Raw genomic sequence first — 15,063 nt, forward strand, 5'->3', positions numbered from 1 at the left:
GGGGCTCGAACTCACGAACCATGAGATCATGACCTGAGCCAAAGGTGGATGCTTAACCCACTGAGCCACCCAGGTGGGCCGTGATTTTTAAATCTTATTTTATATTTTGCTGTACTTGACTGTCTGTACCAAAGATCTGTTACTCTTGTGATCAGGAAAGAAGAAAAAACTCACAAAGATGTAAACATCAGAGCATCTAGGAAGTGTGAGGAAAGCCACCACCACGTTTCGAGGCTAAAAAGGAAAAAGGCACAAATGGGGCTGATGGAACTTTTGTCCTTTCTGTACTTCTCTTCCGTGAGCCTGAGAATTAGGCGAGCTCGGGGCGTTCTTAGGGTAAGAGGCAGGCCCAGTTACCTGGGCTGTTGGTCAGACCCTTTTCAAATAGGACATCTGCTTGCTCATGCCTCCAGAAGTCTCCTTGTGAAACTCCGTACTAAGTGAGGTAAGGGAATCGCATGCAAGCGGTTAGGTGCAATAATCCAGTTCTGAAAGATTCACTTTAAGACAAATGAACCATGTAGTTGCCAGAATGATGCAGGGAGGGAGCCCCGGCCATTGGGGGGGGGGGGGGGGGGCGGGGAGCGGCACAGCTGAGACACAGATGGTTCCCTGGTTTTACCCCTTTGCGTCCAAATTTTCTGTGGTGTGACGTTGTGTGAGATGTGCATGTAGTGGACCTGGCACGCGGTGTCCGTGGTGTGGTTGGTGTGTCAGAGGCGGGCGTGGGGTTCTTTCCTAAGCTGCACCGTATCTCTTACTGCATGAACAGAAGAAGTTCAGAGCCCTCCCGCCGGGCCTTCTTAGGCATCACCGCAATGCTTTGGCACAACGAGGGGTGTCCAAAGGATCGCCGTCATCTCGTTTTTCCCGATGAGGAAATTGAAGGCCTATCCAGGGAAGTGACTTGCCCAAGGTCTCCCGGTGTCCTCAGCAGAGCTGACGTGAAGCCTCGTCCCCTGGCCCTTCTCTTGTGCTGCTGCACTGCCCCCCCCACCCCCCGCCCGCCCCCAAACACCTTTATTTGGGCTCATTCCACCTGCTCGCTGACGTGGATCTCAGGCCACCCTTATCCGTAAGACGTGTCCGGAGGCCCGGGGCACCCGAGCCAACTCCGGATTCAGAACTTGCACTTCCCAGCAGCGTGTCCTATACGTGACACGATACCCCGAGGTATCTGGGCTGGCCACGCTCCCTCATCAAAAAGTAACACTTCTGTAGCCAGACTTCGTAACATTCACACAGAGCTGGACAGACAAAGGTGGAACGGCCTCAGACAGCCTTTGTCAACCACACGGGCCTGGCGCAAACTTAAAGAAATTCTTTGGGCTTTTTGAGCTATGGGGTTTGGGAACGGCGGGGAGGGGATCGTGGGCCTGTGCTCCGAGTCGTTCCCTTGTCCCTCACGTGCCAGTGATGTTGGGGAGAGGTCATTGGTCCTGTTAGTGCCTCAGTTTCTCCGTCTGTGACAGCGATGGCTCAGGACCCGGTCTTGTCAGGACTTGACACTCCTCTCTGTATATATAGCCTGCAGTATTTGTAGGGAGTGTTTTCTAGAGCATCGCATTGCTTTCTGGGTTGAGGCACAACACTGTGCCTTTGTTTCTGACACATTCCATTGGCCAGTTTGGGCCTTTGACTGTGGCTCCTGTCTGCTCCTGGTTGCTTTCTGACATCAGTCCCTTGGCCCTTGTCTGCTCCTTGGGGAAGTGGCTTGCAGCTGATTTGGTTCATGCGTTTCTCTGCTAGTCTGGGACCCCTGAGCTTTGGGCTGCAGTCGTAATCCTGTCTAAAATCCAGTCATGTGACTTTAGCCAGGTCACTCCTCTGAGAAGCAAGGGCCAGGCCACCTGGTTGGATAGCTAGGTGACCAGTGTGCAGGAGTGGAGAAAACCCCCTTAGGGACGGTGAGGAATAAGGCTGGTCGGGAAGATGGGCCGTTTATGTGTGCCACATTGTAGCATGTGATGTGTGTGCCGGTGAGGGGGCGTGGCTCACAAGGCCAGGGGTTTACGTGAGCCGAGGTCCCTGAGTTTTTAGAGCAGGGGGCAAGAAGATCCAAACTGTCTGTCGGCAAGACCATCTGGAACAGAAAAAGCTACAATAAATTGACTTTATCCTGCAATTCCTTTACTGAGGTAGAAAGGGTGATCTGATCTTATTTCTGGAGATGCTTAAAGAAAATGTTTATCAAAATCATTCACTAGAGCATTAGAACAGTTACTGATCTTATTTCGTTGCCTCACCAGAGTAACTGAGAGAATATGAAACCATAATATGTTCTCTATATTTTGCCGTATAATATTTACATATGTATGCATATGTAATACATAATAGCCTCTAATCTAACAAGTGATTTAGACCACCTGGCCAAGCGATGAGATTATTTGAACATTTCAGAAGCACAATTTTGGCAAGTTTTTGGAGGTCTTTTTTTAAAAAAGGAAAAGGCAAGGGGCGCCTGGGTGGCTCAGTCGGTTGAGTGTCCGACTTCAGCTCAGGTCATGATCTCGTGGTTCGTGGGTTCGAGCCCCGCGTCAGGCTCTGTGCTGACAGCTCGGAACCTGTAGCCTGCCTCAGATTCTGTCTCCGTCTCTCTCTGTCCTTCCCCTGCTCTCGCGCGCTCTCTTTCTCTCTCAAATATAAACATTAAATTTTTTTAATTAAAAAAAAAGGCGAGAATAATTTTATGACTGTAAGCCAAAAGCAGACAAAATCAGTTTTACAGTTTCACAAGCGTATTTACCTGCTCTGCCTTCCAAAGAATTAAAGGTGAATGAAAGGGATCCGTAGGAGTGTTCCCGCAGCTACTAGAAAAAAGCATGGGCAGTAGTGGAAAAGTGGAATCAAAAGAGAGGCAGATTGATCCTTTATTTTCTTCATGCCTAAGTGTATGTGTTAAGACTATGTGCACTGTGTTGTTTTTATGTGTGATTATTTGTTACCCTGTACTTAGCTGAAGGTCAGCGTAATAAAGAAGGTAACTAAAGCTTAAAAGAAAATAAGCTGCCTGGACGTGTGTGTGCAGCAGGTCAGAGGAGAGAACTGTCAGCAGGCGAGAAGAATGAGACAGGGCACGGGTTCAGGAGAGGACAGAAACACAGGAGACACACGGCCAAAGACCAACACCAGGCGGGAGGGGCTGAGGAGTTAAGTAGCAATGAGGGCCGGAGAGCATGGTTCCGCATCAGAAAGATTCCGTCTGGAATCCCAGCTGCACTGTTGGTGACGTGGCTGTGTGTGAGTCTCCTCCCTATTTAATTTTTTTCCTAACGTTTATCTATTTTTGAGAAAGAGAGAGAGAGACACACACAGAGCGCAAGTGGGGGAGGGGCAGAGAGGGAGACCCAGAATCCGAAACAGGCTCCAGGCTCTGACCTGTCAGCACAGAGCCCAATGAGGGGCTTGAACCCACGAACCGTGAGATCGCGACCTGAGCTGAAGCCGGACACTCAACCGACTGAGCCACTCAGGCGCCCCTCTCCTCTCTGTTTAAGCTCCGGATCTTCCTCATGTGTCCCTTGAGGTTACATTAGCAACCCTGTCTCTCTTAGCTAGTGCTGAGTAACAAATGACCCCAGTACTAAGTGGCTTAAAAACCTCTACTATTAGGAGTCACAGTTCTTTGGGCAGGAAATTGGCTGGGGCGCAGTGGAGCCAGCTCTGAGCCCCAAGAGGTTCTCAGCTCACTTGCCTGGCACCTCACCTGAGTTGTCCCAGCCTGTTGGGGTTAGGCATATGGGGCTTGGTGTTCTCTGTCACCGGGAACCTTGTTCTCCTTCACAGAGGCCTTGGGTCACTAGCTCTTGCCAAAGTGCCTTTTAGATTGTGACATGGCAGCTCTATGCTCCCAGGACTGCACAGGTGGATGCCACCTCTCTCTTAGTTTCCTTTTCATGGCTGAATAATATTCCAGTGTGTGGACATACATCTCATTTATCTGTTCACCAGCTGGTGGACATTTGGTGTTTGTACCTTGTACCTGTTAATAGTCCTGCTGTGGACGTTTACCTGTACAAGTCTGTGAGTGTAGGTTTTCAGTGTTCTTGGGAAGATTGATAGGAGTGGATTTGCTGGGTTGGGTGGTAACTGCCAGGCCTTCTTAAAGCTTTAACCTACACCGGGCAGAGCATGGTTCCACTGCATTCTCTAGAGCGAATTGTAGCACCCCTCCCCCCACTGCCATCAAGCGTCAAGAGGGGGAACTGACACAGGGGCCCGACTGTCCGGAGGGGTTCATCTGGGTCCTCATGTAAAGCCCTCAGTGTGGAACCTGACATGTAGCAGGGACTCAACAAATGTCATTCTCTTTATTACTAAGAAGAATTCAAAACTGGGGCAGTGGGCAAAATGCACACACTGTTAGGATTTAGATGGACATCCGTCAGGAGGCCTGATGGCAAATCCACGTTCAGGATTTTGGAGATTACGGGCACGCTTCTGATTAGCTGTGTCCGAGTCAGAAGATGATGGCTGGAGGCTACTAGAGGTCAGAATAACCCCAGCACTGGATGAGAGGACGAGGACACACCACATCTTCATTCTAGAAAATGGGGAACTTCGGGCACAAATGTCATAAGAAAAATCACCTGGCATTCTGCCTGTCAGAGAGAACGGCTGTAAATATTTTGGCTTCTTTCGTTCCAGTATTTTTTCTGTGCATCATGTCCAAGAAGTATACATGTTTTCATAAAACCAAAATGATGATCGCAATATATATAGTTCATATATTGCATTTTAACATTTAATGTGAAATCGGGAGCATCCCATGTTGTTCAGCACTGATTTCAGTGCCTAGATTATCTGTCATCGGTCTATACATCTTTTCATTTATCTATTTTGAAAGTGTCATGTACAGCGTGGTGAATTTCTACACGTTGCGTATACCATAAAACAAGACCACTACCCAGGTGGAGTTAGAGAATCTTGTGGTCCCCTCTGTCCGTAACCTTCCCAATTGCACGAATCGACCCCTAATTTGTTTACATACTTTGCTTTTACTGAACACTTGGGTTGCTTCTAATTGTTTACCCGTACACATGATGCTGCCGTCTACTTCCCCATATGTACACGTTTGTCTACATCTGATTGCTTTCTTTGGATACATTTTGGAAGTTGTGAAATACTGGGTCAAAGGGTATGAACATCTGGAATTGCTGTCCGGCATCTTTCGTAGTGTTCCTATCCGCAGTGGCTTTGCCCTCCCTCGTGCACCTGCTGCTCTGCTCAGACCATACAATTATGGTGTTGTATTACTGGGCCCCCAACCTGTTTCCTGCGCTTGGCTTCAAAACTAGATCCTCCAGAGCAGGCTCGTGCCTGCATCCCCCTACTTGGACCCACAGTGAAATTATTTGTGTTCTCTTGTCTGTCTTTGAAGCCCTTGCTAAGAGCAGTGACCTTTCAGGGGACTATTCAAAACCAATTGAAATCAGTTTCACTTTTAGAATAAGCAGGACTTGCCGCAAAGCCAAGCAGAACTCTGAAGCCCATCTCCGAGATCACTGATAGGGTTGAAGGAACAGAGGACAGCGTTTTTTAAAAATTCCCGCCAGATGTTAAATTCAGAGCGAACAAAGGGGTCCGAGTAGGGTGGTGGTTTACTCACATTTTTCCTATTATTCATCGAAGGCCTCACATAACCTTATTGGGGTAAGTCCAATAACTTTAAATTGCGCAGCTCCCAGGGGTGTAGGTGTCTAAAGGGGGTACAGCCTCCTTTCACTTCAGAAATGAGTCCGCTGGGCGAGCCCCTGCTGTTATTACTTGCCACCATGTGGTGTTGCTGTGGAAGATTGGTCCTAAGTAGTTGTGTGAACCGGCCTGCTCGCAGCTCCCTTCTGTGATGCCCTTGCTTATGTGGCTTGGGCCTACAGTAAAACGAGCCCACTCCCTTTACCTCCAAGCTTGGCTGAGGACGCTCTACGCTCAGGCTCCTAAAACTACCTTCCTGCCACTTCCCATGGCAAGGGCAAGTCATGGGCTCGGAGCCTCTTGCCCTTTGGGGAGCCACCTCACTAGGAGGTAAGGCAGCCTTTTCAGGGGCATTACAAGCACAAAATATCTTGTCTTCTCAGGACAGTGGGGTGGATGCCCTCTGAACCTAATTTAAAGGATACATTGCTGAAGAAGAACCATTACAGCAAAGGGGATTTACCCTGAGCCCTGCCTTTGTGTAACTGATAGGAGCCATTTCAAGTGTCTCTTCCTTGAAGCAGAAAGTCTTGGTAGGTGAACTGAAGTATCTATCTTGGACCTAAGGGAAGCTAACGTTTTCAAGACTACCATTGAGTGGCGATCTGATTTAATTTTACTACTACATATATGTTAAATGTGGAATAAAACTATATATATATATATATATATAACTAAAACTATGCAGATATATATATATATATATATATATATATAGTTATCTGCATGAATAGGTGCATCCTAATGTGTATATAGTATTATACTTAATATTTCGTTAAATATTTATGGAGCCCCACTGTGTCCCCCATCTATGGAACTGAACAGTTAATACCTCTGTCTGGGTGTGTGTACACAGCTGTCATGTATTGGGGACATGTTCATTCACTTATTTCAAAAATATGTAATAGGCATTGTTCTAATGGGGACACTGAGTAGAGTCAGTGCCCTTACAGAACTCAGTCATCTTAATGTTGCCTCTTAGTTTTAAAAAGGGCAGGTAAGTTGAGTGTTTTCCAAATTTTTTCTTAAATGACCTGGCCCATGCAAAACAAATTGCTTATGTCTATGTGATCCTTGATTAAAAAAATAAATAAGAGACTGTACATCTGAGTTAGAAATTAAAAGAAAGGCAGGACCAGAATATGCTTGGAGGGAGAGCTTGTTTATTTTGCTTATCTGAAGTGAGATAAAGAGTATCTCCAAATGGGCTGGTTTCCAACCTGGACCATGTACACAAAGCACCTCATTCTAGGAGGGAGAGTGAGTAAATTAAAAAGAAGTTTTTTGCCCATGTTTATTTTCTCCTGCAAGTGTGATGTAAAACTTTTCACATGTGCAGAAGGAAGCAGACACAACCACGTGCAGAAACAGCCGTTTTTGCAAAAACGCTTCCCAGAAGCATGACAAATGCAAGACTCACAGGTGTAGCACAGATCCAAGGCGCGTGTGTGGTTCTCATCAGCTGCCTCGCTCCTGTTTTAAATCTAGGTTTTCCTGTAACAACAAAAAAATTATTTCTCCGGAGGCTGCGGCTAATAATCCACTCAGCCTGCCTTTTCACCCCTTCTCCTAACAGTATTTCTAACAGGGCTTCCAGAGAGCGAGCGAGCGCTGGAGCTAGCAGAGAGCAGTGGAAGAAAAAAAAAAAAAAAAAAAAGGCAGTAAAGTGGAGATGGGAAAGAGACTCCCTAGACTTGACGTTTAATTCTGGGTTTGACCTGTAACTCTGGGTGACCTTGGGCCTCAATGTCTTCCTTTGTGAAATGTATTGTTCAGAGAACGAGGATTTCATTTTTTCCAGCATCTCCACGCAAAGCAGGGTGGGTCTTTTAAACCAGTGGTTCTCAACAGGGGACGTTCTGCCCGCCAGGGGACCTCTGGCGATGACTGGACATTTTTGGTTGACCTGACTGGAGGAGAGAGTGCTCCTGGCGTTTAGTAGGTAGAAACCCAGGATGCTGAATATCTTAAAATGCACAGGACGGCCCCTACAACAGTGAGCCGGCCGCAAATGTCACTGGTGCCCAGGATGAGAAACCCTGGCGTTGACACACGTTTGCAACGTTGGGGGTCGGTGGGCTCAAGGGGCTGGCTTTGGGGCTTTCTAGCTGGAGTGAGGGCTCTCCCGAGAGGCGCATCGCTGTCTCATGTGTTGGTGATCCCAGCACGCGAAGCACTGCAGACCCCCGCCCTCTGGAGCGGTGGGCGCATCCCTCTGCTCCTCTAAAGATGACCCTTCCGCGCGCATTATCACAACGTGGACTTGGCTCCCTCGCCTCCAGGAACCGCGATCGAGGGACTGGGGACCCCAGGCTCGGAAAACTTGTCAACTTCTCCCGCCCGCGACTCCCGTCACCTCCTTCGGTACGGGGAAGGCTTTTCTTCCCAACGAAGAGTCCTTCCGCCGCCAACCCTGAGGCGGCCGACCGGAGTGCCCAGGTTCAAGGACTCGGCGCGCACCGCCCGTTTCCGTCGGAAACCTCAGCTCCCCAGGGCCAAGTCGGGGGCGGGGCCTCCAAGCGGCGGCCGTTGCCCCGCCCAACCGCCTCCCAACGGCTACCTCCGGCGGGCGGTGGGCGGGGCGGGGCGGCGGACCAGTACGCCTGCGCGCGCATGCGTGGGGGTGCGGGGCGTGGCTCGCACGCGGCCCCGCCCAGACCCGGCGTCTCTGCCCGCCCTATCTCCCAACCTCCTCAGCGTGGCGCCGACGCTGCGTGCGGCGCGGGTTACCCAGAGTGCTCCGCGCAGGGGCAGCTCACTGGAGTTTGGTTCTCGAGGCGGCGGCAGCAGCGGCGGCGGCTCCGGTGGCTCCTCCTCCTCCTCTGGTGGCGGTGGCGGTGGCGCCCCGGGCCCGAGCCCCGGCTCCCCTCTCCGCCACCCCGCGTGCCCCCTCCTTCCCCGGCACCGCGGGGAACATGAGGCTCCGCTCCCGGAGGCCGGCGAGTGAGTGACCCCCGTCCCCCGCCTCAGCCCGCCCGCCCGCTGGCCCGGCCGCTCCCCCCCGCCTCGCCCAGGCAATGACAGCGGCTCCGGCGTCTCCGCAGCAGATCAGGGACCGGCTGCTGCAGGCCATCGACCCCCAGAGCAACGTAAGAACCCGCTGCGCGGGCCGGGACGGAGGCCGCGTGGGCCCGGGACCCTCCCCCTCCCCAATGCCCCTCGCCCGCCGGGCTCCGGGGAACCCGCCCGACGCCCACCTGCCCCCGAGGGCCGCTGCCATCCCGGTCTCTCGCCCCACGGGCCCGAGCCGGGGGCAGGTCAGGCAGTCTGGCGGCGCTGGGTACGTGAGGCCGAGGCTTCCGTGCGGCCTGGGCGGAGGGAGCAGAAGGGAACTGAGGGCAGAGCTTTGCCTTTTCTTCCGCTCCAGATGTATGACCCTTACTGCTCCTTACGAAGCTCACCCGCCTTGCCCTTCCCCGGGGACCCGCGACCCCCGGGAAGTCTTCCCGGCGGGGGGGGAGGGGAGGGAGAAAGGCTGTGGAGCAACTGGTGTCCGGGGTATGACTCGGGCGCCTGTGCCGCCTGTGTCTCGGCCTTCTGGGTGATCAGGAAAGTCCTCCTTTCCTCTTCTCCCGGCTGGAAGCATCTTCCTGGCTTCAGAGGGACCCCCCCCTCCCCGCCCCCAGCCTACTTTGCCCTTAGCCGGGTGCCCAGGGCGCGTGTGAGAGTCCCCCCTTGGTTCTGCGAGTGGACATGCCTTTGCCGAGTCCCTCCTGGGATCGCTGCCGACGGTAGATGATCGTGGGGAGGGTGGGATCCTTCCTGTTGCCTTTCTAGGCCTAAATGCCCATTGCGTCTTCTGACCAAGCCAGAGCCCCGCTTTTTGGTGTGAATTAGAGGTGGTGATTTTCTTTCCTGTTCTTCAAGAACGCTCCTTCGGCTATTACTTCCCCCCACCTGAGGGTTCCGGCTTGGTGGCTTGTCACTTAGAGGGTCAGGGTCAACCCCAGGGTGTTGCTTTTTTAGATGGTCCTCCACCGAGGCTACTGTTTGCAGAGAGATCTTCTCTGCCCCTCTTCGCGTGTGTAGGGGAAGACTCGTAGTGTCTCCCCTCATGTTTTCTCAAAGGGATTGTTGGCAGTAGGGGTCATTTTCTCCTGTGGCAGGAGCAGGTTGAGCAGTAGGAAGATGTTGTGGCAGGTATGAGATGAGCCCCTGCATTTGCTGGGAGACCAGGAAGTGGCCATTGAGATCACTTTTTAATATGCTGGAGATCCAAGGAAAAAACCTTTTTGTCTTGGGCCAGGTAACTCCGGTTTCTCTCACTGTAGGGTTTTTGTTTTTCCTTTACATTGGTTTGACTAATTACTCTTAGGGCTGTGCTTTAGCCTGGTATTTTTGGAATAATTCACATTGGCTTGTATAATTTTGGTAGAAATTGAGGAGTTACGGTGTCTGTAAGTCTCTGGTTTTTGTATCATAAGTAATCCTCTTGTCCCTAGTCTTCAGGCCCCATTAAGACCGACTTGGTGGTAATTGTCTTCAACAAATGTTGTATACATTTTTGTTATGACTTTGGGGGTGGAGTAGGCACAAGCTATATAAAACCTTCCAGAATATTTTGCAGTAACCGGAGCCGCTGCAGTTCCTAAGACTGAAATATTAGAGAATAAAACAAATGACATGAAAAATGAAAGCTTGGTGACTTTTGCATCTTTTGTCCAGAGTGTAATTTCTTGAATTCCACGTGCTTGTTTGCCTTCGGGGAATCTGAGAGGTTGCTGAGATATTAGCACTGATCCTTAATGCCACCTAGGAGAGCTTTGGGATCAGGAGGTGCTTTGACAGGCGGTCATGATATGTTGTAGATTAGGTAGGGCAGTGACCTCAGAGGTTCCAGTATTGTGTAAGGCTGTAATCTAAAGGGTTCCTAGGGGGAGAGGAGAGGAGGGCAACGAGGAAGGGGGGTTAGCCAGAAGCGGGAGAGGAAACAAATCTCATTTTTGTTGTATTTTAGTGTGTACAGTGGTGTTCATTCATAGGAGCCCATGGTTGCTGTAATGGCATGGGGTTCACATGTCAAATGGCTTGTCTGGGGGGGACTTTAGTGATGGGTGTGCATAGAGTCCTGCTAAATGTGAGCGTGGTGGATGGAATTGGGAAACTGTCTCTGGATACGAGTGATGAGGAAAGTGCCTCCTTTAAATGCTGCCATTGCCAGTGACCATCTATGAGCATTGTTAGAACCTTTTGACAGGAGCGTGGCTTGAAGCAAACCCCATATAGAAACTGGAGCCGTGGCAGAATAGGTTGCCAACAGAGGTGGTGCGACCATAATTCTGCAGTTTCTCTGGATTGACCTGGGCTCAGGTGAGTGTGAGGTAGCTCCAAGAAGGCAGTGCCGGCACCCAGCTGCTTTTCTCTACCTTGACCAATTATGAACTCCACTTTGGGATAGTTAGTTGACACATATTTAAGATGCTCATGGAAAAAAAATGGGGACAGTGTTGAAGAGCCAACACTAAAATTAAACCTCTTCTGAGAGAAGCGACAGGGAATTGTGTCATGTAATGCTTACCTCTGTGGGCATGCAATTATGGTTAACAAACTTAGCTTTTGCTTGAAAAATCAATGTCAGGGCAGCTGACCTAATATCCACAAGTAGCTGAGAAGTTAGGGAAATAACAAAGTAACATTTACCGACCATCTTCTTGACAAAGGAGTTCTTAAGGGGAAAGTTGTCTGTATGTTTTCAGTTCCAGTCTCTAGAGTATTTGAATTTTTGCAACAGCAGACTCTGAGTTAATAATTTCTGCCAACTCAGTAATAAAGTAAATCCTCTACACTTCTTTTCAAAAAGCGACTAACAGTTTTTCAGAACAATCTAAGCCTTACTCTCCTTGTGGTGTATGTAGCCAGGGTGTTGAAAATCTCGGAAGCGCAGTGTGCGCGTTTCTTCCCGCTTAGTCTTCGTGGGTACAGTCAAGGGCCACGCCTTCTTCCTCTGCCCAGAAATTGGGAGTCCATCCACCCAAGCACAGTCTTCTCAGCAGGTGATGAACTTCTCGTTTGTATTGGAACTCCTCGTTTCATGGAAGTTCAGGCTTTGCCTTCTTGACCAGAATGTAGGCTTTGTGAGCATGGTTTGTTTCTTGTCTTCTTTCTCCAGGGCTGAAGCATTAGGCGCTTTAGGGTGCTAAGTGCTGGTTAAACTGATTGAATCCTCGCATCCTTCTTGCTATATGTGCTGAAGTTTAGTCGTGTAATATTCTAATTCAGAACTCTCTAGAACACATGGCACATGGATAGAATAGGTCTGAGACGGTGGAGTGGATACTGTATCCCCATAACAAGTTGAATAATAGCACAAAGCAGGCCTTGCACAAAGCAGGTGAGCATCTCTGTAATCAGAACAGGGAGTGGCCAGAGAAGGCACTGGGGGAGAAGGGGACTTGAACTTGCCCAAGATGTCTGTGTAAAGGCCTCCTACTGATCAGGCTCTCTGGCAGGAAACTTCAGAAATGACTTTTCTTCCTTACAGTTATGCAGACGTCAGGCGCCAAGGAGAGGTGACCAAAGAGCCTCTGCAGAGAGAGACACACAAGAATGATAATTTCCCCCCCAGGAAATTAGAAGATTAAGACGCCACCCAGCTTCTCTGGGCTGCAGGGTCTTCATGTACAAAGTGGGACTGGGAACTGGTGTATGCACCCATAAGGCTCCTTCCGGATCCAGGGTTCAGATTCTGGAAGGGGTAGCAGAGGCTCACATGAGTTGTTCTAAAAGTTTTTTTCTTTTAATGTGAGGTGCATTATGTGAACTTTCTAAAATAACAAAATTCTCAGATACCAGAACTCAGATACATGCTTTACCTGACTCTGCAGCATTTGAACAGGGTCTCCTGCTTCCCCACAACAGTTCTGTAAGGGAGGGATGGTGAGCAACTGATCTCCCTTTCCTGCAGGCATAGAAACCAACAGCATAAAGACAGTAGGTGCTGTTTAAGTGGGTGCTTCCCATGGTCAGGAGAGGACAAGACGCTTTTGTTTCTTACTGACTTAATTTGAGGTGACTGCCCTAAAGTTAGGGACTTACCTGAAGTTTAAGTGACAGTGCTTCTAACTCTAAATGCCACCACACTGCTCTCAAAGGTGGAGCGATGGCTTGAGAAGAGGCCCAAGAGGTCAGTGTTCTTGAGCTGGTAAGAAAAGATGCGGGAGCCTTTTCTGTCCTACATAAGTTTATATGAGATTACAAATCGGTTTAGGTTTACCTGTGAGAGATCTAACAAGGTGATGATGTTAGACAGCCTGTCCTGGAAACATCTTACGGTTTCTGTCAGGGACAGAATCCTGGGCCAGACCATATCGTGGTGTGGCAATTGCCAACTGATGTGGAACTTTTCATGAGTATTGTGTGCTGGCTTTGTTTTCTGCTTCAAGATTACAAGCACTCATGATGTTAACTTAAAACATCATTGATCCTGCTGAAAGGAGGACTGTTGGTCCTGATTCTCTCCGACACGTTAAAGGTTATAAAATCTAAACACGTGGACTCTCTGATCACTCTGGTTGCCCAAATGGCAGTGACATTCCTGTCTTTGTTCTTCATATGTGGCCACGATATGTGAAGAAGAGAGCAGTGTGGCATTTTATGACTTTGGGAAACAGGCAGGTAATAAGTGTCACTTGAGACGCAGGTGTGGGTCCTTGTTCTGACTCACTCTCTCCCTTAGAAGAAGGTGGATTTTACATTCTGTCTTCACAGAGGTCTGGTGGTCCTCAGAAGTGGCTTTAATTGTAATCATAGTATGTTGTCCTGCCTGGAAGTCACAGAGTCCTGGAGGATTGTCCAAGATCAGCTTGTGGGAAGGGGCCTTTGTCCTGATACAGTTGTAAGAAGACTCCACGGTCACCTGGGCTCCTGGGCTCAAGATGTAGCTGCGTGTGGCAGGGACATGCACTTGAGGTTAGGTGGGGAGAGGAGCTGTTCACCTGTGCCTCGATTTTGGTGTGTCTGCAAGCCATCTTCTCAGACGGAGCTCCAGTTTAACTGGAACCAGGCCTCAGTCCAGTCCCTAGGTGACTGCAGTTCTGTGGGCATGTCTCCTGCCCAACCCCCACTGTAAATCGCCTTCTGGAAGCTGGGGACTTTGTCTCCATCAGTAGAAGTTGTGCCCCTTTCTTCTCCCTTATGGGAGGCTGTCCTGAGTCTGTCTGGTCCCTTTGGGACCCCTCAGCTGGTTGTTGGAGTGGGTGACTGAGTTTGTGGTTTGGCGACTGGCTGCATAGGCAGTGCGTTTTCAGCCTGGTCTTTCTAGTGCCCAGACTTGGAGCCCCCATCTGAAACTCCCCCTTTTCGCTCTCAGAGCACTGAGCTAGTATTGACATGGAGATTCCTTGATTCCTTGAACTGGGGAGTATTTCTTGCATAAGGAAGACATACCAATATTCTGCATGTGGTGTTTAAAAGTGCTCTCTGAATGAATTCCAGGTCTGAGGAGGCCATACACTTAACATCTCAATTGTCAACTGATATATACTGTTGATGGAGAAATGTGGTAAAGCTGAAAAAGGTGGCTCAGCAGTTGAATAAACATTTCTAGCCATTGCTTATGGTGTTGGGGGTGGAGGGTGCAGACCTGGAGAGGCCCAGCCCCTACCCTTGAAGGACCTGGAACAGGAAGAGAATGTGCACGTGGGCAATCTGGGGTGGAGGGTGGGGATCAGCGTCAGGGGAGGCCTTACAGGGCTATAGCTCGTAGGTCCAAATGGAGGAGTTGTTCATGTTTCTTATTCAAAGGTAGTTCAGAATTCTTAAGAGCATGAAATGACTTCTAGAGCACAGTATAGTTTGTTTTTAGAGTGAAAAGTTTTACAGTCACATACAGAAAGCCAGCTCTTGGTTCATCTCTGATCTGAGGGAGACAGAATTTGACGAATAGCTGGCAAACCCTTGAACAATTTGCCCTCTCAGCAGTGGGAGGGGAGGGGGACAAGTGTCAGGCTCTCTGGAGGACCTGGGGTCTGCTTTCAAGTATTTGAAGAGCTGTTGTACCCCGGGTTAGGTTTGCTCTGTGTGGATTTTCGAGGCAAACCTAGTAGGGGAAGGCAGGAGTTCCTGGAGGGAGGCCATGCTGCACTTGGGGAGCTCTTGATTATTGTCCGAGCTGGCTCAAGACAGTCCAGAACCACTGTGCCAAGTGGGTGTGCACATGTATCTGGGCCCTCTGTGTGGACCCCCAGACGCCTGCCCAAAAACTCCTGGAGGTCCTGTGATGGCGTGAGGAGCCTGCTAAAAAGGAGAAAGGTCGTATCAGGTGACGTGTCATTGCCAGGCAGGTGGGGTCGAGAGCCTTCGAATGCTCCTGGGACTGCAAGGAAGTTCCCTGGCTCCATCCATCCGCTGGAGGCTGTAAAACGGATAGCC

General features: G+C 49.9%; 1 protein-coding gene and 1 long non-coding RNA gene across 3 annotated transcripts in view; one reads left to right on the plus strand and one right to left on the minus strand.

Moving 5' to 3' along the window:
* Positions 1-6,835: 6,835 nt before the first annotated feature.
* LOC113593506 (uncharacterized) lies at positions 6,836-8,266 on the minus strand. Its single transcript, XR_003413685.2, has 2 exons — positions 8,051-8,266; positions 6,836-7,188 (listed from the first exon to the last, which is right to left on the minus strand). It is a non-coding gene; the product is annotated as an uncharacterized LOC113593506 (long non-coding RNA).
* Positions 8,267-8,416: 150 nt separating this feature from the next.
* The window catches only part of MED26 (mediator complex subunit 26), a 52,485-nt gene continuing 45,838 nt past the window's right edge, over positions 8,417-15,063 (plus strand). The window contains exons 1-2 of one of the 2 annotated variants that reach the window (XM_053219696.1): positions 8,766-8,783; positions 10,892-11,004. Coding sequence is in view for 1 of the 2 variants with exons in the window: in XM_027038248.2 (XP_026894049.1) it covers positions 8,712-8,783 (72 nt within the window). In the remaining variant the exon portion in view is untranslated. Of the gene's footprint in view, positions 8,784-10,891; positions 11,005-15,063 lie in introns of both variants that reach the window. The other variant, XM_027038248.2, reaches the window with a different exon arrangement.

This window comes from Acinonyx jubatus, chromosome A2 (assembly GCF_027475565.1).
Source record: "Acinonyx jubatus isolate Ajub_Pintada_27869175 chromosome A2, VMU_Ajub_asm_v1.0, whole genome shotgun sequence".
Taxonomy (NCBI): domain Eukaryota; kingdom Metazoa; phylum Chordata; class Mammalia; order Carnivora; family Felidae; genus Acinonyx; species Acinonyx jubatus.